This window comes from Globicephala melas, chromosome 10 (genome assembly GCF_963455315.2).
Source record: "Globicephala melas chromosome 10, mGloMel1.2, whole genome shotgun sequence".
Taxonomy (NCBI): Eukaryota; Metazoa; Chordata; class Mammalia; order Artiodactyla; family Delphinidae; genus Globicephala; species Globicephala melas.
The window spans coordinates 5,876,112-5,899,525 of NC_083323.1; the positions used below are offsets into that span (position 1 = coordinate 5,876,112).

General features: G+C 59.7%; 1 protein-coding gene across 5 annotated transcripts in view; it reads left to right on the top strand.

Moving 5' to 3' along the window:
- SCUBE1 (signal peptide, CUB domain and EGF like domain containing 1) overlaps positions 1-23,414 on the top strand; it is a 131,067-nt gene that overhangs the window by 55,345 nt on the left and 52,308 nt on the right. For 3 of the 5 annotated variants that reach the window (XR_009565479.2, XM_030855708.3, XM_060306272.1), the window contains exons 5-7: positions 15,082-15,207; positions 19,783-19,899; positions 22,517-22,606. Coding sequence is in view for 4 of the 5 variants with exons in the window: in XM_030855708.3 (XP_030711568.2) it covers positions 15,082-15,207; positions 19,783-19,899; positions 22,517-22,606 (333 nt within the window). In the remaining variant the exon portion in view is untranslated. The remainder of the gene's footprint in view (positions 1-15,081; positions 15,208-19,782; positions 19,900-22,516; positions 22,607-23,414) is intronic. The other 2 variants (XM_060306270.1, XM_060306271.2) reach the window with 2 other exon arrangements.

Consider the following 23,414-nt stretch of genomic DNA (forward strand, 5'->3'; position numbering starts at 1 on the left):
GCGCTATTAATTGTGACAGGGCGGCAGGTACACACTGGGACTGTCCCACGCAGACCAAGGCATATTGTCACGCTAAAATTACCTCATTCATAACCCCTGGAGCCCTACGGGGTAGGTACTGTTACTTCCCACGTGCAGATGGCAAATAACAAGGCAGGTATTGCGCCTGGGGTCACGTGGATCCTAGGAGTAGTACCAGGACTGGCACCTAGGCAGTGTGGGTTCAAATCATGACCACCTTCTGTGGCTGCCTCCCAGTGTTTAAAGAGACTACAGCTATCCCGTGGTTCACCCCTTCTTTGGTCAGGCATGGAAATTGGGTTCTAAGGAGAAGAGGGACTTCCTCACCCAGTGTGCCGGTCAACCTGGATTGGGGCTGTGGTGCTCAAGTCTGCGCCCAGGGCGTGGCGTGGCGTGGCCTGGCGTGGCATCACGTACTGGGTGGTCAGTTCGGGCCCTGGGCCACAGTGCTGAGGGGCTCGGCCAGCAGCCTGTTAGGGTCACAGGGAACTTAGTTCTGCCTGAGGGCTGGGAGCCTGGGGGAGGTGGAGAGGGATCGAAGAAGCCCCTGCGGGTGGGTGGCCTCTGAAGGAGCTGAAGAGTGGAGAGTGGGCGGCACTTTTGGGGGGCTTTTGGGGGGCCGGGGGCTTTGGGGGGATTCGCGGCAGTGATGGGAAGGAGAGGGCGAGAAGCTGGCGGGGCCCCCTGGGTCCAGACCTGGGTTGAGAGTAATGGAAGCAGCTGACATTGGAAAGCAACTTGGAGCAGGGCTCTGAAGATGGAGAGGCAGAGACCCTAGACAGACGTGCAGTCACAGCCCGCGCTGGGCCTGAGTTCTGGGATGGCGTCTGAGCAGGGAGGGCCCTCAGACACTGGTCACCCTCCAGCACTGTCTGGCTGAGGACGTGATTCTGTGGTAGAGCCTGGTGGGCTGGGTGCCAGCGCTGGTCCTGACCTCAGGTCATTTCTATAAGCCACGCAGCCTCAATGGAGAGGAAGGGGGACTCGGATATGAGCCCCTTCCCTGTACCTGATACTTTTCTCACGGGGTCACGTGTAGATTCCGGGTCCTGCCGCTCCCGCCCCCGGCGCCCTTCCTGTTTTTCCACCCTGTGGTCGTCCAGCTGGGCCCTTCGTTCAGGCCGGCCTGGCCTCTCGCCTCTGGCCGGGGGTTCTCTGCCGTCTAAGGTTCCAGCTTTATTCTGGAAGAGTCAGTGCGCCTGCAGCCTTCCTTGCCCATCGGAGAGAGTGGGTCCTAGAGCCTGAAACCAGACCTGGCTGCCAGAAGTGAGAGGGGCAGGAAACCGTGTGTGGCAGGGGTTTGAACTTTGCTGTGACAGTGACGGGGCCCCTGTCAGCCCCAGGGGTGGGCGTATGATCCACATTTGGGGAAGATCGCTACCCACTGTGGGCTGGGAAGGGAGATGAAGCGATTTTCTGGGAGGTGGCCCTGGTGGCCGTCAGGGTCAGGACCTCACTGGGGGCAGTGTGGGTGGACGGGACAGTAGCTGAGCAGAAGGCGAGCGGCAGGGCAGGCAGACCCTTCCGCAGAGAGGCGCGGCCCCACTCCGTAGGTGCGGAGTACTTCAGTGGCGGTTTGAAGGAGGGTCCGGTGGCTCTGGTCCGCGTGGGGCCTTGTTCTTGCTGGAGTCCGGAACCCTGGAGGGGAGCCTGGGGCCCACAGCGGGACCGGCCAGTCTCTGCTTCTCATGAGGCTGAATGAAGCCCGGGTCCCGCTCAGCCTCTGGCTCGGCGTCCTAACCGCAGGTGCCCGGGGCAGCTCATGCACGGTGCGGGCGCCCACACTGTCTCCTCGCCCACGGCCTGGGACCCGAGCAGGTGGCCGGGATGGTGGGTGTGAGCTCAGGAACCGGGCTTGGTTGGGGAGGCAGGGGCTCGGGAGTTTTCTGAGCTCCCCGCAGGGGCCATGGGGACAGCCTTGCTCTGCATTCTGGGCTGCACTTCACCGCCCCGGGGCCAGGCCGGGAAGGGGGCTGGGCTCCCCTGTGGCACTTGCAGGAGAGCCCTCCTTCCAGCCGCACTCAGACCCTGAAGTGGAGCCCAGGCCCCGCAGCCTCAGCCGCTCCGGGTCAGCCGCCGCCGGGAGCCTCGCCCTGAGCCCGCCGCCCAAAGCCCACACCGCCACAGGACCGGCTGGGGACCCCTCGGCAGAGGTCCCCGGGCAGTTTTCGGGCACGGGTCCCTGGGGACGGGTCAGGGCAGAGGGCCGGGGCCGGTGGTTCTCAGGGGAGATGGCCGCCCTTGCCGCCCCGTCCCGGCGCTCATCCCGGGCCCTCCCCTCAGGCTCCTCCAGGCTGGTCCTTGACCCTCCTCTGGACTTTGCCTCCTGTCGGGCCGCTCCCGCCTCTCCTCCTGTCCCAGCCAGCAGGGGTCCTCGCCCGGCCGGGCCCCACCCTCCGCAGCTCACGGTGCAAGAGCACCGTGACCGCTGTGATGCTCGCAGCTACCCCGGGAAGAACTTCGGGTGAGCACTGGCACCCCAGCGCGGGAGGGAACCCCAGCTGGGCCACAGCACAAGGCGGCCCTCAGGATGGGAGGCCAGCTTTCTGACGCCCAAGGTAGTTTTTCTTCTCCTGTTCCACCCCCATCTCCGGACTCAAATGCCCGCGGACAAAGGCTCGCGGTCCCTCCCGAGCCACCCCAGCCGAACGCCAGCTTAGGGTCCTATCAGTGTGCCTGGCTGGCCGGCTCCCATTGCTTCCCGGGGCGTGACTCCCACGTGATGGGGTGTGGGCCAGGCCTTGACCTAAGAGGCCCCAGCGTGCTTCCTGTCGGACCAGGGACATCCCCTGCCCTGTGCCAGGGCTTTCTGTCATCAGCTGTGGGTTCTAGGTTCCCCGTGGGTGTGTGTGGCTGGGAATTTTCTGTTTTAAAAGCGGGGAAACGGTGGCCATGCCGGAGAATACCCCACCCCAGCCTCAGGGCTGCCCCTCTGGCTGCTCGTCGGGGCAGAGCGTGGGGCAGGTTCTTCCCCCCGCCCCGGCCTACAGACCAGGTGGGCGGGAGGACAAACAGCTCTCGCACTTAGTGGGCAGATTTATGGTGCTGCCGGAGGAGGCCTGTCCCGGCCCTTTGCAGCCCAGAACGGCCCTTGAGGCGGGGACGATAAATCCAGCCCGTTACTTTTTACGCGCCTCCCATCCCATAAACAACCCGTTTGGCTGGTGTGCCCAGCCTCACGCCCTGGCCTCCTGGCCTGGCCTCCGGCCAGCCCCTGCCAGGCAGCCCTGCAGAGACCCCAGTACTTAGTGGCGTTGGCGGTGGGCTTTCCTCCACGGCGGCAGGACCTCGGCCTCCTCGTGTGGACGGCGCAGGGGTAGCTGGCCCTGGCCCTGGCTCCCTTCTCGGCTGCACGTCCTGGGGCCTCAGTTTCTCATCTGTGAAATGGGACAAACATTAGTGTTCATTATAGAAATTTTTATGAGGACCAAAATGAGAGAATAGGTGTATACTCTGTCCCCTGGCGGAGTGCCTGGACCTGAAATTGGTAAAACTGTCGCCTGTCACTGGGCATCACTGTGTGCCAAGCACTGTGCCCAGACTGTGACGGGAGTGACCAGATGTGCCGTGTAGCTGTGTTACCCCATTCTGCTGGTGAGAAAGCCAAGAGATTTGTCCACAGTAAGTAGCACAGGCAAGATTTGAACCCACATCTTAGCAACTCCTGAGACCAACGATACTGAATGAACAAATGGATAGAGGGGAGGGAGCAGGACTTGCCCACTGCCCGGAGCCCCATGCAGCCCCGGGGCCCTGCCTCTCCACCCTCCTCCCGGGGCCAGGCTTCACCCTTCCGCTCAGTTAACTGTTTCCCCGGCCCCCCTGTCCCATCCGCCTTCTGACAGCAGTGGGAGCCACTGTTCCGCGTGACCCTCTGGGCATGTCATTCCCCACCGAGGACCTTCTTGTGCCTCCTTTCCCTGCTGTGCATGTCATGAAGCTGCCACAACGAACCCTTGTCTCTCCTGCACCAGGAGCTCGGCCTTCACCGCCTTCCAAGGCCTTCCAGAGCGCGGCCCCTCGCCCATCCCCCACCTGCCTTCTGTTCTCCCCGTGACCGGGGGGCTCTTTACCGGTCGTGGGCCTTGCTGTGTGCTATTTTCTCTGCCTCAAGTGCCATTCCCCATCCCCCTCACCTCCTGGAGAACTCTTCGTCATCCTTCAAAGCCTATCTCGCTTCACCTCCTCTTGTGAAGCCGTCTGTGACTTCGAGGCAAGCGTGGCAGCCTCTCTGCACGAGCTGATTCCTCTCCTGGAGCACTGATCCTCCCTACTGCCCCAGACTCGACCCCTTGTCCCCCAGGCCCACACGGTGGCTGACCCAGTGCATGCCCAGGTATCTGTTTACCGAGTGAAGTGACCATTCGGCAGTCTGTTCAAGTTAGAATAAATGGTGGGAATCGGCGTAAGTTGCCAAAGTTCATGCCCTTGATACGATCCCTGGGGAAAGGGAAAAGTGCTCAACATTTATTGAGTTCCTACTGTGTACCAAGTCCTTGGTGCCCTTTAATCCTCAAAGGACCCTGGGAAGTAACAGCTGCCACCCTGTTGTGCAGGGGAGGGAACGGAGATGCAGGCAGGGACAGCGGGCACAGCTGGTTTGGGACGAGCCAGCCCAGAGCCCAGGTGTTGGCGACTCCAAAGCCCAGCACGTGGCGGGCAGTGGAGGTGAGGCACCGGCTGAGGCGCCTGGGAGCTGCTCGTGTCCTTAGGGAGTCTCCTGCTGCCACACCCCCAGCGTTCTTGTAGCTTCTCTTCCAGGGCTCCCCAGAGCTGCTGGGGGATCACTCGCTCAGCCGCCACGTTGGCCTTTCCTGCACCTGGGCTACGTTCGTCTGGTCACCTGTCAGGAGAGAGAAACAGACCTGCTCCCTGGTCACAGCCAGGCCATGGCCTGGGGCCTGTGTGAGCTGACTGACCCCCCATGGCTCCCTTTAGGGTCCCTGTGGAGGGAGGGATAAGGTTGCCAGATAAAATACAGGACACCCATTTAAATTTGGATTTCACGTAAATAATGAATGCTTTTTTTGGTGTAAATATGACCCATGCAATACTTGGGATATGCTTCTACTCAGGAAATACTTGTTTATCTGAGATCTGGACTTAACCAGGCATCCTGTGTTTTTATTTGCTGTGTCTGGCAACCCTGGGGAAGGAAGGGGGCACCCCTAGCCTCAGGAGCCCAAGCAGAGTGAAAACCCAGGAGGCAAGTCTCACAGGCCTGTGGTCCCAGCCACCTGGGCCTCAGAGAGGCTTGGATGTGCTCGTGGTGACGCCTAGCGATCAGCCAGGGAACTTCAGGGGACGGTTAGCCCTGGGAGGGGATGGAGGGGGCAGGGGTCCAGGGTGAGGGGCGGCTCAGAGGGGACAGGCACTGCAGAGCTGGCCACACGGGGCCGGGGTAGGGGGTGGGCAGGGACCCTGAGCTGGGGCCATCACCTCTTTAGGGCCCTTTAATGACCTCCCTTCTCCACTTCACAGAGGAGGAAACCGAGCGAGTTCCAGGCCACATACCTTAGAAAGGGCTGGAATAGGCATGGGAAGTAGATCTGGTAAAAAGCAGGCCCGCCCCACCTCAGCGATGCCGACCTTCTGTGGCAGCTGCAGCTCTGCAAACGTTTGTCCACGTGTGTCTGCACGCACTGCTGCGTGGTCCTCACAGCCACCAGGCAGGCTCCCTCCCATCTCACAGACGAGGCTTTCCAGGGGCTCCCAGGGCCAGGACTGGTCAAGGCACCAGAGGTGAGGGGCTGAAGAGAGGCTGGGGTCCGTCCCTGCTCTCCGAGAAGGCCAGCCCTGCCCCTCTGCTCTCATCTGGCTCTCCAGGAGCCAGCCACAGTCTCAGCTGGCCATCCGTCCATCTGTCCACCTGTCCATGTACACAGAATCTGCCCACTCAGTGAGCAGCTGCGGCAGAGGACTTGGGCTTAGCTGAAAACGCCCCTGTGACGTGTGTGCATCCTGGCTGGCTCTGCCGGCGGCCTCAGCACACGGCCTGCACGCGGGCGGTGCTCAGCAAAGGCGTACAATGAGGGAGGGAGGGAGAGGGTGAGCCCAAAGGCTGGCCGACAGCCCTGAGCCAGCAGTGCCTCGTGAGCCACCTCCTGCTGTGATGGAAGGAACACTGAACTCGGACTTCCCTGGCTGTCCAGTGGCTAAGACTCTGCGCTCCCAATGCAGGGGGCCCGGGTTCGATCCCTGGTCAGGGAACTAGATCCCACATGCTGCACCTAAGGGTTTGCCTGCCGCAACTAAAGATCCCGCGTCCCGCAACTAAGACCCAGTGCAGCCGAACAAATTAAAATAAAATAAATTTTAAAAAAAGGAAAACTGAACTTGAGTGTCAAGGCATGGGGAGTCAGGGGAGCCACCGGGAGTCAGGAGGTTCCACGTGGACGCTGTGCTAACTGCTGCATGGCTCAGGGCAAGTCCTGTCCGGTGGGCTGCAGCCTCCTCAGTGGGAAAGGAGAGGCTTCCTCTGGGTGCTCCAGAAAACCAGTCCATTCTGCCTGTTTGCGTGTTTGTAAACTCAAAGCAGGATGGCTTGGTTTCAGAGACGGGCCTCTGTCTGTACGTGAGCAGGCGCTTCGGGGCCAGCCACGCTGTGGGTGTCGGTGGCACACCTACAACGGGCTCAGCTGTGGTCCAGCCACTGGGAGAGCAGAGCAGGATGAGAGGCACAGACAAGAAGCGGGCTGGTCCTGCAGAAGGAAGGGCCTGGTGTCCGGGAGACCCTACCTAAATATTTGTGGAAGGAAAGCACGTAGGCAGGTGAGCAGATAAACATGGAGGGCGTCGGGGGTCAAATCACACAAGGGCTGGACTGCCGAGGCTGCACCAGCTGGGCAGCAGGTGCTGCGGGGGAGGCAGGGTGCACAGACAAGGGCCAGTCCCCCCGGGGCCCTGGCAGGGGGCCTCCAGCCTGAAGGCAGGGGTGGAGGTGGTGGGACGGCCCAAGGGTCTGTGTGCGGGGAGTGGGCAGTGGGGAGCAGCGAGGAAAGGATCGGGCTGATGAAAACAACGAGGCGCTGGAGGAAGAGCAGAGCAGCGTCCCCTCGAGGGCCAGCGAGGCAGCCAAGTGAGCACAGGGCTGCTGGGGTGTGAAGTGAGCGCTTGGCCGGGGGTCGCGTCCCTGCGCCACCGCACAAGGTGGGGGAGCCCTCTCCAAGCCTCACATCGTCACCTGTCTGGTGAGCCTGCTGACGGTACCTGGCACTCAGCATCGTGGAGATAGTCCATTAGGGAAGCTTGCAAAGAGCCTGGCATGGGGTCTGGCATTGAGGCGCTCTGGGCAAGTGGAAGCCCACAGACTTACTCCTGGTTCCCAGGTGGGGCCACCCCTAGGGATGCAGCCTGGGGTGGGCTGGGCTCGTGGTCAGCTGCGGGTCTAGTCTGGGGCAGCCGGCTGCTGGCGCCCCGGCCGGGCCTGGAATTGGCCGGGAGGATGTAATTTCAGGGGCACAGGGTGGGAGACAGAGCCCTGCATTCTGCTAAGCCCAGGCCCCGTAATGAGGGGCTCTCCCAGCACCATCCAGGCACAGATGCTGTTGGAGTGTAATTAGGGGATCGAGGTGGAGCCGGACCGGCGGGCGGGCGGGCAGGCGGCACAGGCTTGGGGCCAGCACTGCACTGCAGGCAGCAGCCGGGCCTGGGCCTGCAGACAGACACGTCCTGTTGCCGGGGTACTGGCCGCTGTTCTGATGCAGAGTCCAAAGCCCAGAGTGGCTGAGCCCAGGCCCCTCGCCAGTGTAGCCAGGTTTAGCGAACATCTCTCAGGCCTGAAATGGGCACTGTGCGGTGGCCGGGGGGTGGGGGGAGGGCAAAGGGATGACTCAGGCTTGGGCCCTGCCTCTCAAGGACCCCCCCCCAGTCTGGTGGGGGGAGTCCAGCAAACCCAGAAGTTACAGTTCGTGTGGCGGGTGTTATGAGAGAGGGGAGTCCAGAGGGCTGTGGAAGCCCAGGCCCCTAATCCATCCGAGGGACTTGAGGGGAGGGTGGAAGCAAGGAGGGCTTCCTAGGGGAGGTGACACCCAAGCAGGACCTCAAATTGCTGGCCGACAGCCAAGTGTCCCTGTTCCCTAGAGCCGTGGCAGGCAGAGCATGGGGAGGACCTAGAGTGCTACACTGAGAACTTTCAGCCTAACCCTGGGCCCCGGCTGGGGTGGGAGCATCGACGGGTTTTTAGCAACAGGAAGATACAGTCAGGTTTATGCTCTGTAAAGTTCCTTCTGTAGCTGGAGAAGGGCAGGTCTTCAAGTCAGACAGGACAGGGTTCAAGTTTCAGCTCTACCACATCCTACCCAAGTGACCAAGGGCAAATTGCTCAGTCTCTCTGAATGGTTCTGTAAAATGATGACAGAACTACTCACCTTGCAGAGCGAGATGGTAGGGGCCCGTGTTCTCACGTCTGCCTCTGTGCGGCGTGAAAAATCAGGCATCCTGGAGAAGTTGGCATTTGATATGGGCTTGGAGAGACAGAATGTGGAAAAGTGGACGCAGCCAGGGAGGGCGGGGCTGGGTCGTTTCCGTGCTCACACCCTGGGGAAAGGTAAGGAAGAGAAGGGGACAGCTCGGGTTTCCCTGCCCCTCCCCTGGCCGTGAATGCTCCATTGCCTCCTAGAAGGCCACGGGGAACGCAGGTTTTGAAGTGAAACACGGTATGCCTGTCTCGTCCGTGTCCCTTGGGCAAGTTACCAAGCCTTTCTTGGGTCCTACTCTCCTCACTGGCACAGTGGGGATAATAGCATCTACTCTGAAAAATGGTCCTGAGACTTAAAGGTGGTTATTCACGTAAAGTGCTTAGGGCACAGAAGGCGCTCCACAGTGGTAGCTGCGGTGGGTCGTCATCCGTCTGCAGCGAGTTTCAGTTTCCTGTTTTGCAGCCCAGAGCTGCCCCCATTCTGTCTTGCTTCAGGGCTGCCCCTAGATCCAGCCCCCTCACCTCAGTTATTAAGCTGTCGGTGCTTCAGTGTTCCCATCCGTTAAGTGGGCCAGTACGGGACAGAAGCGCCCTGCTGAGGTGGTGGGGAGAATTCGTGAGATAACATATGTAAAGCATGTGGCTCAGCCTGGCACACAGGCGGCTCTGGGCGGACGGGCACAGCTGTTGTCCTCGTCACCTCTCCCACGGTCCCATCCTTGCTGCCGCCCCTGCCTTTCCCCCGGCGGCAGGACCTTGCTAGCGTTCCCTTCGGCGCCCCCATTCAAAGCACGTGGGGGCCCACATTTGTTTCTCCCTGCCTGGCTCGGCCAACTTGCCGAGTCTGGGCTGGGGAAGGCAGCAGCCTCTTCCTGTCACCCCCCCACCCCCAAGGCTCCAGCTTCTTCCTGGGCTCCGTAATTTTCTACTGATGAGGTGGAAGGGGAGGAAAATCCCTTCCTCCCGAGTTGGGGGAGGACGTAACAAGGTGATTGTTCTCTTCTCCCCGCTCTGCCGTTCCCAGCTTGCCTTCCCTTCCTGCGTGTTTAAGGGACAGGGATGCGGAAAATGATGTTATTGATGAAGTCGCCATAGCAACGACCCCTGAGAGGCACACATTCCAGCTTTGTTATTCTGGGCCGGGGGCTACGAGAAAGGCTGCCCCTAAGTACAAACAGATTGGCCCCCAGCCCCACTGCCCTGCTTTAGATGCATCCGTGAACTTTGCTCTACAGAAGGCGCGATGTACGCACTGGTTTGGGGCAGGCAGAGTCCGCCGTCGTTTACCTCTGTGCACACTCCTGTAGAGCCTCAAAAAATGATAGGAGGCCTTTGGGAAAATAGGCCCTGGTGGGAAAGGGCTGCGGGGGCCTGTCACCGGGCCTAGAGAGTGCAGGAACCTGGGGAGGGGCCCGTCAGAAGGAAGCTCGGGGCGCTTGGGAGAGGAAGGTGCAGCCCGGAGTTCTTGTGCACGGTGTGGCCCTGGCACGTCTTTCCCCAACCCTGATCCAGCCTCACGGTCATACCCACTTCTCAGGCTTACGGTGAGGGTTACATTAAATGAAAGTACAGTCAGAGCCCGAGTCCCTACATCACGTCTTCTGGAAAACTGAGAGAAAGGGGCTCTGACGTGTGTCCCAGATCCAGCCTTTGTCCCTGTCCGCACACACGCTGCCGCCCCTCCAGGCTGCTCCGTCCCTTTCAGGGTGATAACAGTAGCCTCCCACCTGCTTCTGGCCCGCACTCCTGCCCCAGCAGGTTGCCTCCATACAGCATCCAGAGATCTTTCTAACACAAAGTGCATCGCTGCCCAGTTGACAACCTTTCAATGGCTCCCCCTGCCCAGGATGAAGTCCCTCGGGTCCTTACCTGCACCCTTAGCCAGCCTCACTGGCCCAGAGGGCCCTGCACCTTGAGTGAGTGCCTGGGAGGCAGGTCCGACAACTATTCACTTTTCACAGATGAAAACTAAGGCTCAGAGAGGTGCAGGGATTGCCCAAGGTCATGCAGCGAGCGTCAGAGTCTGAATGTGGACCTGGCGACGTGTCAGCAAAGCTTCTGTGTCCTCATTGCTCCCCGCCCCACCCTGGGCACCGAGGAGACACTCGGTCCGAGTTTGCAGAACGTAATTGGATTTGGATGGATTGGATCAAATTAGATTCGACCTGGCGGGCAGCCTGGCCTGACTGGCACCAGGCCCCTGAAGACCAGGATTTCTGGGAACAACTCTGAAATTATATCTCACTTCCCCTCGAGGAGGGGAGGTGAACAGGGCTTTCTGCTGAACTCAGCACTGCATGGTATCACGATGGGGAGTGAGGCCGAGGGAGTGGCTGCGCCTGGCCCCGAGGCAGCTGTCTGGTGGTCCAGCTCCCAAGAGTAGACACGGTACAAAGCAGGGGCCCACAGGAGGACAGAGGGAGACAGGGCCTTTCGGTCCCGCAGGCTCGCAGAAGCCTGCTCTGTGCCCAGTTCTGGGCTCCGCCCTTGTTCTGGAGAAGCCCGTGGAGACGGTGTGCCAGCCAGAGCTGGCGGGAACGGGCCGGGCTGCCTCAGAGGAGCTGGGATGGGGCTGCAGCAGGGTGGGGGACCTGCAGTCCCTTCCAGTGTGGAGCCCAGGGCCATTCTCCTGCAGCAGAAGTGCTTGGCAACACGCACCTTGCATGCCCCCGCCCCGGGGTTCACCTTTCACATCCAAACTTCCACTTGGCCCCATGGCCCTCAGCAGTAGCCCTCCCAGTACTACCCCTGTTAGCTCGCAGTGCTCAGGACCGCCTTCCTGGGCGGACAAGAAGGGAGAGCCGTCCGCTCTACCCCTGAGGCTCTGAGGCACAGAGGAAGCCACGCCAGGCTCCACGTGTTCCCTGCCCCGCCCTGCGCCTCCACAGTGCCTCTGCCACGGTGGCTTCATCTGTAAGGTGAGGGGCTGAAGTGGGCCACCCTGGGGTCTCTAAGCCTGTAACCCAGAGCCTCCCAGAGGGGCTGGGGCAGAGCTCCCCAGGATACTGTGTTAAGTGAGGGGGAGGGGGCTATCCACGAGTGCCTGCAGGACTTCTCAGAGCCTTTAACGTGCGTTGTGAATTCCCTACCTCAGGCGACCTGGGATGCTGTGTTTCACAGAACACACAGCAGCGAATGCCACAATAGTGCTTTCCAAATGCTCTATGCCTCTCGCCTTGTCCCCTAAATAATAGGCAATGGGTTTAATCTGCTCTGAGGTAAGAAGGGCTTCATTTCTCTCTCCTCTCCCTCCCTCCTTCTCTCTTCTTCCTCCCTTCTCTCTCTTTCTCGCCCCCATTCTTCTTTGCTTTCTTTCAGTTACTGTTTGCTGACCCCTAGCTCGGGGCAGGCCCCGTGCTGGGTACTTGGGATACAGAAAAGAGTAAAGGTCAGGCCTCCCCTCAAATTACCCACGGTCGGCAGGAGAGCGCAACTTAGCAGCTACACGCATTTTACACAAGGCAGGATGAAGCAGCAGCAGTGTAGAAAAGCTCTAGGAACAGCCCTCCTTCCTTAGGAACCCGCTCTGTGCCACACACGTTGCACGGTCTTCTCATTTGAGCCTCACGGCAACCCTCGGAGGTACACGGTCTGACAACCCATTTGTCAGCTGAGAAAAGGGAAGAAGGTATCTGACCAGAGGCTCAGGTACGAGCAGGGGAGCCCTGGCCCCGGCCCCTCCTGCACGAGGCTCAGCCTTCCTCGGAGTATTTTGATGGTGTGAGCACGTGGCCAGGCTGGCCTGCCGGCCTGGGGGCTGGACTCTCCCTCTGGCGCCTTTGCATCCGCTCCCCAGTAAGATCTCCTGAGCATCTGCCGTGTGCAGCCAGGGTTCTGGGCGCGGGACACAGCAGGGACAAGACACGGCCTCTCGGAGCTCACTGGCTGGTGGGCAGGGCGGCCGCAGGTAGACAGGCACGGGAGAAGCGCAGAGCCGGCCCTTAGCGTTGCGCCAGCTGGAAGGAAGAGACAAAGCCAGGACCCGCGGTGTGCGGGACAGAGCTTGAGCCGCGCCCAGAGAGTGAAGGAAGGCATCGGTTAGCCGCCAAGGGGAGCCACTCAGCTGCCCTGAGGCGTGGGTCTCACAGGCCAGCCTTTTAGCGCTCCCCTTGCTTAGGACGCCGCCAGAGTGACCTTGCTCGTAAGAGCCCGTCACCTTTCACGGAGCAGCTGCAGAGGGCGTGGGCCAGGCCTGCCCGAGGCCGCTCTGCTATACGTCCAGCCCAGTGGGAAGGCCGGTGGTGGCTGCAGAGGGAGAGCGGGGACTCAGAGGACAAGCAGGTGAGAGGTCGGGACCCCAGCTGCCGTAAAGCACGGCCGCTCGAGGAACGCCACGCTGTGTGGAAAGGCTAGAGAGGTGACACCAGCAGGAGAGACGAGGCTTCGTGATGGTTCTGCAGGTGAGCTGAGGCTCCGCCCTCGTGCTCAGCGGCAGCCGGGTGAAGGTCAGAGAGGAGCGAGGGGTTCTGCGCTTCGTTGAGGGGCTGCCGGGAGAGCTTCACAGTCTGAATTTGCCTTGAATTTTCATAGGCTCTTAATTCTGAGGGCAACAAATAGTAACAGGTACCATTTGTTAGCCCAGCTCTGTGCCGGGTTCCTAGTTCTGTTCACCCCCCAGCAAATGCATGCTGCCTGTCCGTCATCTGAGTCCCACAAGGGTCGCTCAGTGACCCCCAGACCAGGAGAGCCACGGCTGGGAGCCCAGCGGCCTGGGTTCCAGGGCTGCCGTATGATCTGGGACAGCCACCCCTGCCTCGAGGCCCCGTTTTCCCCATTTGGAAGATGGATGGCAAGGAGCCGTCCAGCCCTGACCATCTGTGGTCCTGCCAGCCATGAAGCCAAGCTGCTCGTGGCCCGCGGAAGCCAGTGCCGCCCCAGAGTGGAGGGGAAGGTCACGCAGTTCCCGCGTCCACGGCTGGGCAAGGGGCTGAGTCACCCGCACAGAGGAAGCCGTACCCCCGGCCCCTAGCTAGGCCGTTGTGGCCTTCTTTGGGGTGGTTGCTAGGGTCATTTTAAATATGATGGCAATGCTCTCACGACCACCACGTCAGGAGCGTCCAGAAGCGCTCGAGCTGAGCAGGGTGTTTGTGTTTTCAAACATCTGTCAGTTCTCAGTTGCCCCCTGCCCATGCTTCAAGTGGCCGAGGTCAAGATTGAGCTAGTTAGTCCTCACCTCGAACAGGAGGCCAGTGAGTCACCTGGGGGAGGAGGTCTCAGGGCCGTGTGGGCGGACAGCAGCCCTTCCTTTCATCTGCACTTAGCCTCTTGATGGACTTGTGACCTCTAACCTCTCACTTGACCCCTGACCTCATAAATTCTGGAAACTCCTCACAAATCACCAGGAAGATAAACATCAACCGGGGTCAACTGAAGGGGGTTCCGAGCCGCTGCAGGCAGACAGGGAGGGGGATCAAGTCTTCTGGGGTGGAGGGGATTTCCCCAAAACTGTGGGCGACTCAGGAGAGGGGCCAAACGGCCCACCCCAGGGAACCCTTCTTCTCCGTGATCACACCAGGGCCCTCAGAGTGCGTTTTGGCGAGATGCTTGGCGGGCGCTGACTGGGTGGTGTGTAGACGCCAGGCCTCCGGAGGTGGATGGGCCATAGTTCCTGCCCTCGAAGCCCGTGGGCAGCCCAGCTCTGCACTCAGCGAGGCCTCTGGGAGGGGAGAGGACAGGGAACCTGGCTGGCCTTGGGAGGGACAGGGCTTCCGCGTCGGCCAGAGGACGAGCTGCAAGGGCCTGCCGGGCAGGGCCAACGTGGACAGGCTCCAGATAAAAAAGCCCGCTGCAGCTAGGGCGTGGGGGTGCCGGGGCAGGCAGTGGCGTGGCCCAGCCTGAGTCGCTGCCACAGCCTCCCATTTCTGAAGTTTCCCAGCCAGCAGGGGAGTCCATTGCGAACTGCCCTTTTAAGTTGAGGCCTCGAAGGAAAAGGTGCCTGAGGTTTGCACACATATTTGCTTTAAAGAGGAACATCTGCCGAGCAGCAGGACTCTCAGGCTGCCATTAGGAGCACAGTGCCGTGTGTGGCCTGGACCCGGAATAAGCACGGAGGGCGGAGGGACGCCTGCTCGGGGCTCCGGGCCTGCAGGGCTCTGCACTGAGGCTGGGGGTTCCATGGGTCCGGGGAGCACTGCAGCTGGAGGCCGGCCGGGGCGTGTCGGCATCCTGACCCGTCAGCACTCCTCCGTGTGCCCAGCCTGACATGCAAGTCTCCACCTGCCCCACGGGGGCTTGTGGCATCCCCGTACAAACTGAAAAGTGCTGCGCACCGCCATCGTTTTAAATGCCACCCACGTCTGCTTTCGTGGGGAAACCATCTAAACCCCTGACCTGGGAAGCATCCTGCAGCCCATGCCCTGTAATCTGACCCAGGCCAGGAGCGTTTCCTCCGTGGGTCCTGCAAGCTCATTTCCGGCCTCCGAGCAAGGCCTGGCTCTAGACCTGGGCACCGTGTCCTCAGTTTACCCCAGGGGATCGCCATCTGGATGACTAGGTGCACCCTCCGTGTGCATGCCATGCACGTGCCAACGGCAGCCCAAGAACACTACGTTTGTTTGTGACATTTCGCCGGTTATCTCTTCTAAGCCTGAAATTTTCTCTCTCCCTGGTCCCCAACCCCTCTCTTGTCTGTCTCTTCCCAGAGGGTATGAACTGCATGAACAAAGACCATGGCTGTGCCCACATCTGCCGGGAGACGCCCAAAGGTGGGGTGGCTTGTGACTGCAGGCCTGGCTTTGACCTTGCCCACAACCAGAAGGACTGCACACGTAGGTAGATGGAGGCGAAGGGGTCAGACATTCCCACGCGTCTCCTGCCGCTGCTTTGTGGGGGGTCTGTCCAGTCTGCTGGACGTTGCCTGAGAAGGGCACTCAGTCCCCTGGGGGGAGAGGAGGGCAGGGCCCCCCCCCGAAGGGGCCTGGGAGGCATGAGACAAGGGCCGTAAGCCCCAGGCTCGGGGTTTCCCTGGCATAGTACCACTGACACAGCCCCAGACCTGGGCTGGATCTTATGCAGGGCCCTGCGTGACAACCCTGCCAGTGCTCATCGTAACCTCCTCCTTCCCCCCCGCCCCCGACCCGAGAGACCCATTGGCCCTGTGCTCGAGCTCTCCAGCAGGAACGGAGGGACTGTGGGTTCGCAGTGGGCCAGGGCAGCCCTTGGTAACAGAATGGTATAAAGAAGGCAAGGAGGGGACTTCCCTGGTGGCGCAGTGGTTGAGAATCCGCCTGCCAATGCAGGGGACACGGGTTCGAGCCCTGGTCGGGGAAGATCCCACATGCCACAGAGCAGCTAAGCCCGCACACCACAACTACTGAGCCTGTGCTCTAGAGCCCGTGCTCTGCAACAGGAGAGGCCACTGCAATGAGAAGCCCACGCACCGCAACGAAGAGTAGACCCCGCTCACCGCAACTAGAAGAAGCCCGCGCTCAGCAACGAAAACCCAATGCAGCCAAAATATAAATAAATAAATTTACTTTTTTAAAAAAAAGAAGGCAAGGAGCTTGGTTCTGGGGGGGGGGGGGTCCCAGCGCAGACTGCACTGAGCTTGTTTCCAGGATCAAAGACCAGAGCTCATAGCCTAGCCCTGAAAGGCCCACTATAGACGATGATACCCTGGGGAATCTGGATTGAATGAGGCCTCTGGTCAAAGGTGCCGTTTCAGGACCAGCTTGGAGGTCAGCCTGCAGGACGCAGGCGTAATCCAGCCTCTTAATGTGGTCACTCGGCACTTCCCAGTAGGAATGGGAGCCAGCAAACGAAGTGAGACGGTGGCTGAACACACTGAGTCCTCAAAGCTTCGAACGCAGTGCATCCTCCCGGCACTGCGTGGGGAGTGGCAGGACGTGGCCTCTGCTCGCCGGGCAGCCAGGACGCCCAGATTGATGTGATGTTTGCTGTGTGTCTGAAAAGAGTGGAGGGTGGCTGGTGTGACTGCTGCCCGTCTCTGGCCAGAGACAAGCACTTCATACCAGGCCCACCTTGTGCTGCAGAAAAATGGTATGAAGGAGTCTGAGTCCAACTCCCAGGCTGGCCACTGAACCAGGACACAGACGCTGACCAGCTCTCCTAAAGAAAATGGGCTTTCTTTCCATTCTTCATTCTGTGGAGAAGACAGCTGGCCTTTGCCAGCCCGTCGTCCTTAGTCATCGTGACTCTTCCAGTTCTCCTCCACTCTCCTCAGTCATCGAGATCTCGGGGACCCACACGCCTCAGACGTAGTCCCTGTCACCAAGGGAGCTCGTGCTCCAGCCCCCACGCCTGATTCGTCCGTTTCCCAAGGTGAAGACACTTCCTCCTGCCCAGGTTGGTCCCCGATGTGGACCAGCCTTCCTCTTCTAGTCATTCCTGCGGGATCGCAGTGATCAATAGGTACACTGTCACCAAGGGGAGGACCAATCAGGGACGCTGTTGACGGGGAAATGCCCAGCTCTAACTCAGGCCCTCCTGTCCTCTACAGCAGATGGATCCCTTTAGCTACAGAGAAACCTCCTGCCACCTGGCAACCTTCAGAACAGAGAAGGAATAACTCCAGCTTCCCAGTCCTCCCCGTGGGGTAATCTGAGCTTCCTCAGGACACAGGCCAGGGACCAGCATATGTGGCGTGGGCAGGCTTGTTGACAGGCTCGGCCAGGAGGAAAGCGCATTCCTTCAGTCCGCAAGCCTGGCTGACGCCTGCCCTGGCCAAGCCCTGAGCTAGGTGCCCGAGAGAGAGCCGTGGGTCCCAGGAAGTGGCTGGGACTGACTCACAGGCTGCCTAATCCTATGATTCCGTGTGGGGCGAGTGCTACAAGTGCTACAAGGGGACGGTTTGCTCAGAGAGCATCTCCTGAGGGACCAGCCTGGTCTGAGAGGTCAGGGATAAGGAGAGCTCTGTGCACGGCCAAGACTCCCCCGCCCCACCCGGACAGAGAAGAGCTAAGCCCGTGCCCCGAACTTTTGGTCAAGCAGATAGAGTCCCACCCTCTCTGCTCAGCGGCTGGGTGTTGCCAAGGTGTGTGGAGAGTCCAGTACCCATCCTGGGGCCCAGGAGTGGGTGACTGCCCTGCGGCCCTCCTGCCGAGGGACGGCACCCCTGGCTGTCCACCCCGTCAGCTTTGGTTTCTTCTGTGTGGTTAATGTGGATTAGCGTAAAGTTAGCTCTGAGACTTCCCTCTAGCCCTTGAGCTCACTTGAGGCCCAGGAAATTCTAGATCTGGAGTTGGGTCGGGGGCTGAGGCCTGGCCTAGGCAGCCGCTGTGAACGAGTGGGACCACAGGGGACTCTGCCCAAACTTTCCTCCCTCCAGAGCCCAGGACTCACTCCAGGGCCAGAGGAGGTTTTCTCCATCCTTCTCTGGGTCTTTCCGGAGCTCAGGCCTCCAGTATTTACTTCCGTGTACGTGCTGTAGGCTCTCTACGTGCTCACAGCTCGGCCCGTGTGGTCTGGGAGATGCACGCGGGCCTGCAGAGAGGGAGCGAGAAAGTGGCCCTCGCTCCGGTTGCCTCAGACAGGCCCGTGTCCTCCGTAGAGCCACTTGCAGGGTGCCGTCCGTCTCCTGGAGCCCAGAGCCTGGAAAGAACTGTCCCCTCACTGTCCACCCCTGCCCACCCTGAATGGGGCTTTTCTCAGTCCAGAAAGGCACGTGATGTTCAGCCCAAGGTGGGGCTCTCCCCTCACCTGAGATCCGTGCTCAGCGGCAGCCCCCTGGGACCTTGGCTTCCCTGAGGCTCCTCCTGTGCAGAGAGATGAGAGACCCTGACTCGAGGCTGCCGGGCACCCAGAAATGCTGGGAGAAGAGACACTCCCACACAGAGGGGCCAGAGGGCTTGGTGGCAAAGCCCCAGCTGTTTCCTGAAGCAGTTCTGCATGTCCTTGAAATGTCGCCCCGGAAGCTGGGTCCCTCCTTCGGATGGTCATGAGCTCCCTGTGGAAGAGGCAGCCCGCCAGCCGCTGGTCGCTGAGGACAGCGTCTGGGACAGTGAGCAGGACCCATTCTCCTCGCGCCCTCCTCACCTGGCAGGGAGACTGCGTGTGGCCAGGTCGGCAGGGCCAGCGTCGCTCAGGCTGGAAACCCCAGAGCCTCCGTGCTGTTCTCTGGGTGGAAGGAGGAGTACCCGGGAAACGCAGCTGCAGAACTCAGCTCTGAAACACCTGGAATCCTTCACCGGGGAGTTGCCACCACGTGACCTCCCTCTGGCCCCAGCCCTGCTCACGGGTCACCTGTTACAACATCATTCAGGCTGTGCCAGTTGGGAGTTTTCTGCCCCTCTGACTGTGGTTGGTCTGAGACTCACTTCTGCATACCTGATCATCATTAGGGTTTTCAGATAAATTCAGAGTGTGGATAGAATTCTGGACAAATGGGTAAGGTCTCCAGGAAGACACCCTGTCCTCAAGGCCCCGGTGTACCGTTTGCACACAGATGACGGGCGCCCTGTCATCTTACAGCGGAGTAAAGCAGGGGCAGCCGGAAGCCCTGCCGTGGAGACCTTGGATCTCCTTTCGCGACATCCCTCACCCTGGGAAGAGAGAACAATGTGTATTCTTTCCAATCAACTTGAATTTCTCCTTTTCCCTGCTTCACACGGGCTCCTGCTTGTTCAGCCCCCTTTTCAGCGCCTGGGTTGCTGATGCTGTGAAACATTTTAAGATCCTGGTCTGAAGGGCAGCAGCTCCTCCAGGCCGTAGGCCCTGCGCACTGTGTAACACGTTTAAATAAAAGGTCATTTTCAAACCTGCATCTGAGATGACGTTAATTTGCATATGTTCTGTCTGTTTGGACATTTCCTTGGGAGGATTAGGGCTTAGAGTGGATAGAGATTGAGGTGGCTGCTGGGACTTGGAGGGAATAGGCATCCATGGGGACATCCTTCCACGTGCCCCAGGACATAAGCAAAAGAAAGAAAGGTCTACGAGAGCGAAGGAAATGAGCGCCACCCCTCCCATGGGCCTGCCCCCTCCCACCGCCTTGAAGAGTATGTCTGGTATTCACAGACATTTGCCCCATCGGGACAGGCTGTTGTAAAGTGTCTTTTGCAACCTAGGAAGGATAAAGTCGTCTAGCTTATCCCTTTCTTCAACTAACACCATCTGAGCGCGTCAGCTGTGTGCCAGCTCTGTTCGAAGCCCAGACGACCCAAAGTCCATTCTCTGTCCCACCCCAGTTCGCCTCTAGGGAGGGAGCGATTCCACCCAAGACCCCAGAGGGGCTGATGTCCAGGGAGATGTGTGCCTCTGCGCTGACTGTCTCATGTCCCCACTTTCCTCCCCCATCCCTTAAAGAAACAACCAACGGCGATAAACTAATCGTTTTTGTTGTCATTCTGTTCACATACACGTGTGTACACTTTGGGCCTAACTAGTAACCTGTAACTATGGAAACGGAGGCTGCCAGCACAGCTGTGAGGACACGGACACAGGCCCTGTGTGCGGCTGCCACCAGAAGTACGCCCTGCACTCAGACGGCCGGACATGCATCGGTGAGTAAGCGCTTCGGCCAAGCAGCAGCGCTCTGCGCCACCCTGCCCCCCGAAAGTGGCCACACCCCACTGCATCCTGGTTTCCAAGAAGGAAGCTTAGGGGGAAAAATAAAGGGAGCGCCCACGATACTGATGGGGCTGGCGGGCGACCCCAAGGGGAGCTTTCTGTGCACACTTCCCAGGGTCGCCCATCCACCCAGACCAAGCGCCTCTGCTTTGTGTCACTGCGGGTTTTCTGAGGGGCCTCGTCCTCCGCGTGCAGGTGGTTCCAGGCAGGTGATCTGTGGGGAGGAGGGTGGTGTGTGCGCCTCTGGAGGGCAGCTTCTGTTCCTGAAGCACAGGGGTTTCCTCCCCTAACGTGGAGACACACCGGAGACTCGGCCAGCCTGCATCACCACCTCCTTGGCGGTGTGAGCTGCCCACAGCATCTGGAAAACCAAGAGCTTTTCTCAGAAAACTGCTTTCAGTCTTGGTTGTCTAGAACAGCAGGGGAGAGGGCCGGTGTGAATCCCGGGTCAGGTCTGGGTGTCTTTAACTGCTCTCCACTCCCGAGCTACGGGGCCTCTCGCCGGACCTCCTCTCCCACCTAGAGCCCCTTCTTCTCGGGTGCCCCCTCCTGACACCCCTCGGGTGTCACCTCACCTTGCAAGAGTGTCAGTTTCAGTCTCTGTCACCTCCGTCCTCCTGGTCCTTAGTTGCAAGGGGAAGCTGGAGTATTTGTGATTATCTCAACTTATAATCACTAGTAAGTTCTTTCCCCACTCAAAACTAACAGCCTACTTTTTAACTGAGAAAAAGAGGAATTTCAAAGTTGGTGCCCAGAGTTCACCCTCCTCTTTCTCTACAACACTGGCAAAGTTCAGCACCCCCTCGCAAGTCAGTTATCATATTCATTTTTTGTAAAAATGCCCTGTTTTTTTATTATCGACTCAGAAGATATTTCTTGAGGGACTTCCAAGTAACAGAAAAGGGTTGGCAAGCAAGCAAAGCCATGAAGCCCGGAGTCCGCTGTCACCTTCTGTCCCCCGTGGCTCTGCTCCCTTGTGCCCCGGGGGAGTCGGGCGGAGGGGCCGGGCCGGGCAGCAGCGGTCGCGTCCCAGTCCCGGGCTGTCGTCCCAGGTGCTGCCTGCGTGGTTCTCCCTTCCTCTGTGTGGTCTCTCCTCTCAGACAGCCATTTTGGGTTTCATTTTATCTCATTCCTCCTGCTTTTCTGGTGATGGTCCCTGATTGCCTGTCTTGTCTGATAACTGACGTTCGTTAATGATTTTCAGAGCCAAAAGCCAAACCAAACCAAAGAACCAAAAAAAAAAAAAAAATCAAAGCAGAACCCGGTCTCAGACCAGACCAGTGTCTCTATTGCAGCCTGATCCCATCTAGAACTCCCTCTCCCACCTCTCTCCCTGTCTCCACTGGCCCCGGGGGCTCTCCCGGCCCGCCGGCCTCCTTCCTGTCTCGTCTGCTGGGGTCTCCCACAGCGTTTGCGTCTGCAGTGGAGCTGCCTCCTCCAGCCCCTGGAGCAGCGCAGACAGCTGCCGGCCAGACACACGCCCAGCCTCGTCTAACACTCCTTGTCTTTGTGCACCTGGCTCATCCTCTCTTATTTTTTTATCCTTTAGTGTCTGCTGCACGTGAAGGTCCCTGCTTGGATCTGCTGTCTAACGTAGCTTCCCTCACCCTGCCCCTTCCCCTCCCCTCTCCTTAGAAATCCTTTCCCAGACCCAGCTCCTGGGCGCTGGGCCGTTACTCCCTGCTGGCCCAGAGAACCTTTCATCTGCCTTTGCTCACTGCTCCCAGGGCTCCCCCGGGAGCAAATGTCCCCACACATCTCCCACTGAGCAAAGAAACGCGAGCCAGCTAAGCTCACGTGCTCCTCTACGGGGACCACGCCGGCAGCTCCCGGCCGCCCGGCCGCTGTCTCTCTGTGCACGCTCCTAAAACGGCCGCCCCTCTTTGCAGCCTCTCGTTGAGCACTTGAGTGTCTCGCTCCAGTCCTCCATAGACAAGCAGGCAACCAGCGCTGCCCAAATCGACCCCCTGGCTTCTCTGTGTCTGTTCGGTTGGATCCCCTGTTGAGTGTACGCGTGTTTGTCCCTCTGTATGTTTTGTTCTTAATTCTGCATGAGTGCTGGACGCATTTTCACGCCCTTGAGACAGGGCGTCTGCTGTCCAGGCGTATCCATCACCGGACCTCGCGGGTCCTGTCCCCCCTTGTCCTGGGCCTTGTCCTGTGCCTGCGTCTTCAGCCTGAGCCGGGGTGTCTGTAGCTGCCTGGGTCTTCGCGAGCTCCGCGGGGGTGCTGTCCACCTCCCCAGCTCTCCGCACGCGGGTCCTGTCTGTTCTGACCTCAGCCTCCTCCTGTGTTTGTTTGCAGATGGGCCCTGTGTCCCCCCCACCGTGTCCTCTTGTGGTCATATCCCTCTTCTGCCCCCCTCCCCCGCTCTGCCGCCTCTTCGCTCTGCCCTGAACACGCCATCTGGAGGTTCCTGGGATTAGCCCCTTGGCGAGGACGCCGCGCTGGCCCGGCATGCGCCACGCCAAGAGGCTGACTGTCTTGGGCCGCGGGAAGTGGGCTCTCATTAACCACCGGCTCCGTGTTTGTCCCTTACTTGTGTTTTAGAAAAGGATGAGGCTGCAATTGAGCGCTCTCAGTGCAATGCCACGTCAGTAGCTGATGTGGACAAGCGGGGGAAACGGCGGCTACTCATGGGTAACACTTTTCTTCCACTTCCTTTGTTGTACTTGCACCTTTGTTCGTGTGTGTGTGTGTGTGTGTGTGTGTGTGTGTGTGTGTGTGTGGTGTGTGCTGGCGTGTGGGGTGTCTGTATGCGTACTTGTATGTCAGGCTGTGAGAGCTGTGCTGGCGTGTGGGGTGAGCGTGTGTGGGGACTGTTTATCTGTGCGGTGTGCCCACGTGTGTGTGATCGTGCGTGCCGTGGGTGAGTGTGAGGGGCTCTGCTCCAGATGTGAACTCACTTTTTCCTTTTTAAGGTTTTTACCCCTCATCGAATACATGTATTTCTCTGTGTGTTTGTAGCAAAGAATCCAGAGGCAGTGTCTCGTGGCTTCTGCGTGTAAGGACATGTGCTCTGTAAACCCCCTCTACTCGCAGTAATGCCCACATGTGCAGTTAGGGTTCCAGGGTCAGCAAAGCAACGCTGAGACGCAGAAGCAAAGCGGGTGTTAGTGTAGAACAGGGGTTCAGGCAGCACGTCCTTATCTGTCTCCTCGCCAGAGAGGAGCCACGTGCAGGGGGAAAAAAACTACATCTAAATGCGGGGCAGCAGGGTCTCGGGGTGTCCAGTCCACCCTGCTTGCTTTATAGTTGGGAAATCTGCTACCCAGAGAGGGGAGGACCGATCAGGGTCACCTGGCAGCCCCTTCTGGCCCCAAAGCTCCCCAGTCCATGAATGACCCCAGCCCAAGCCCACTTTTCCCCAGCCCGCCCCCCTCGGGCCCCCGCCCCCCTCGGGGGTCCATGTGATGTCAGCTGCGCTCTGAGCCCTGCCCTGGGCTGG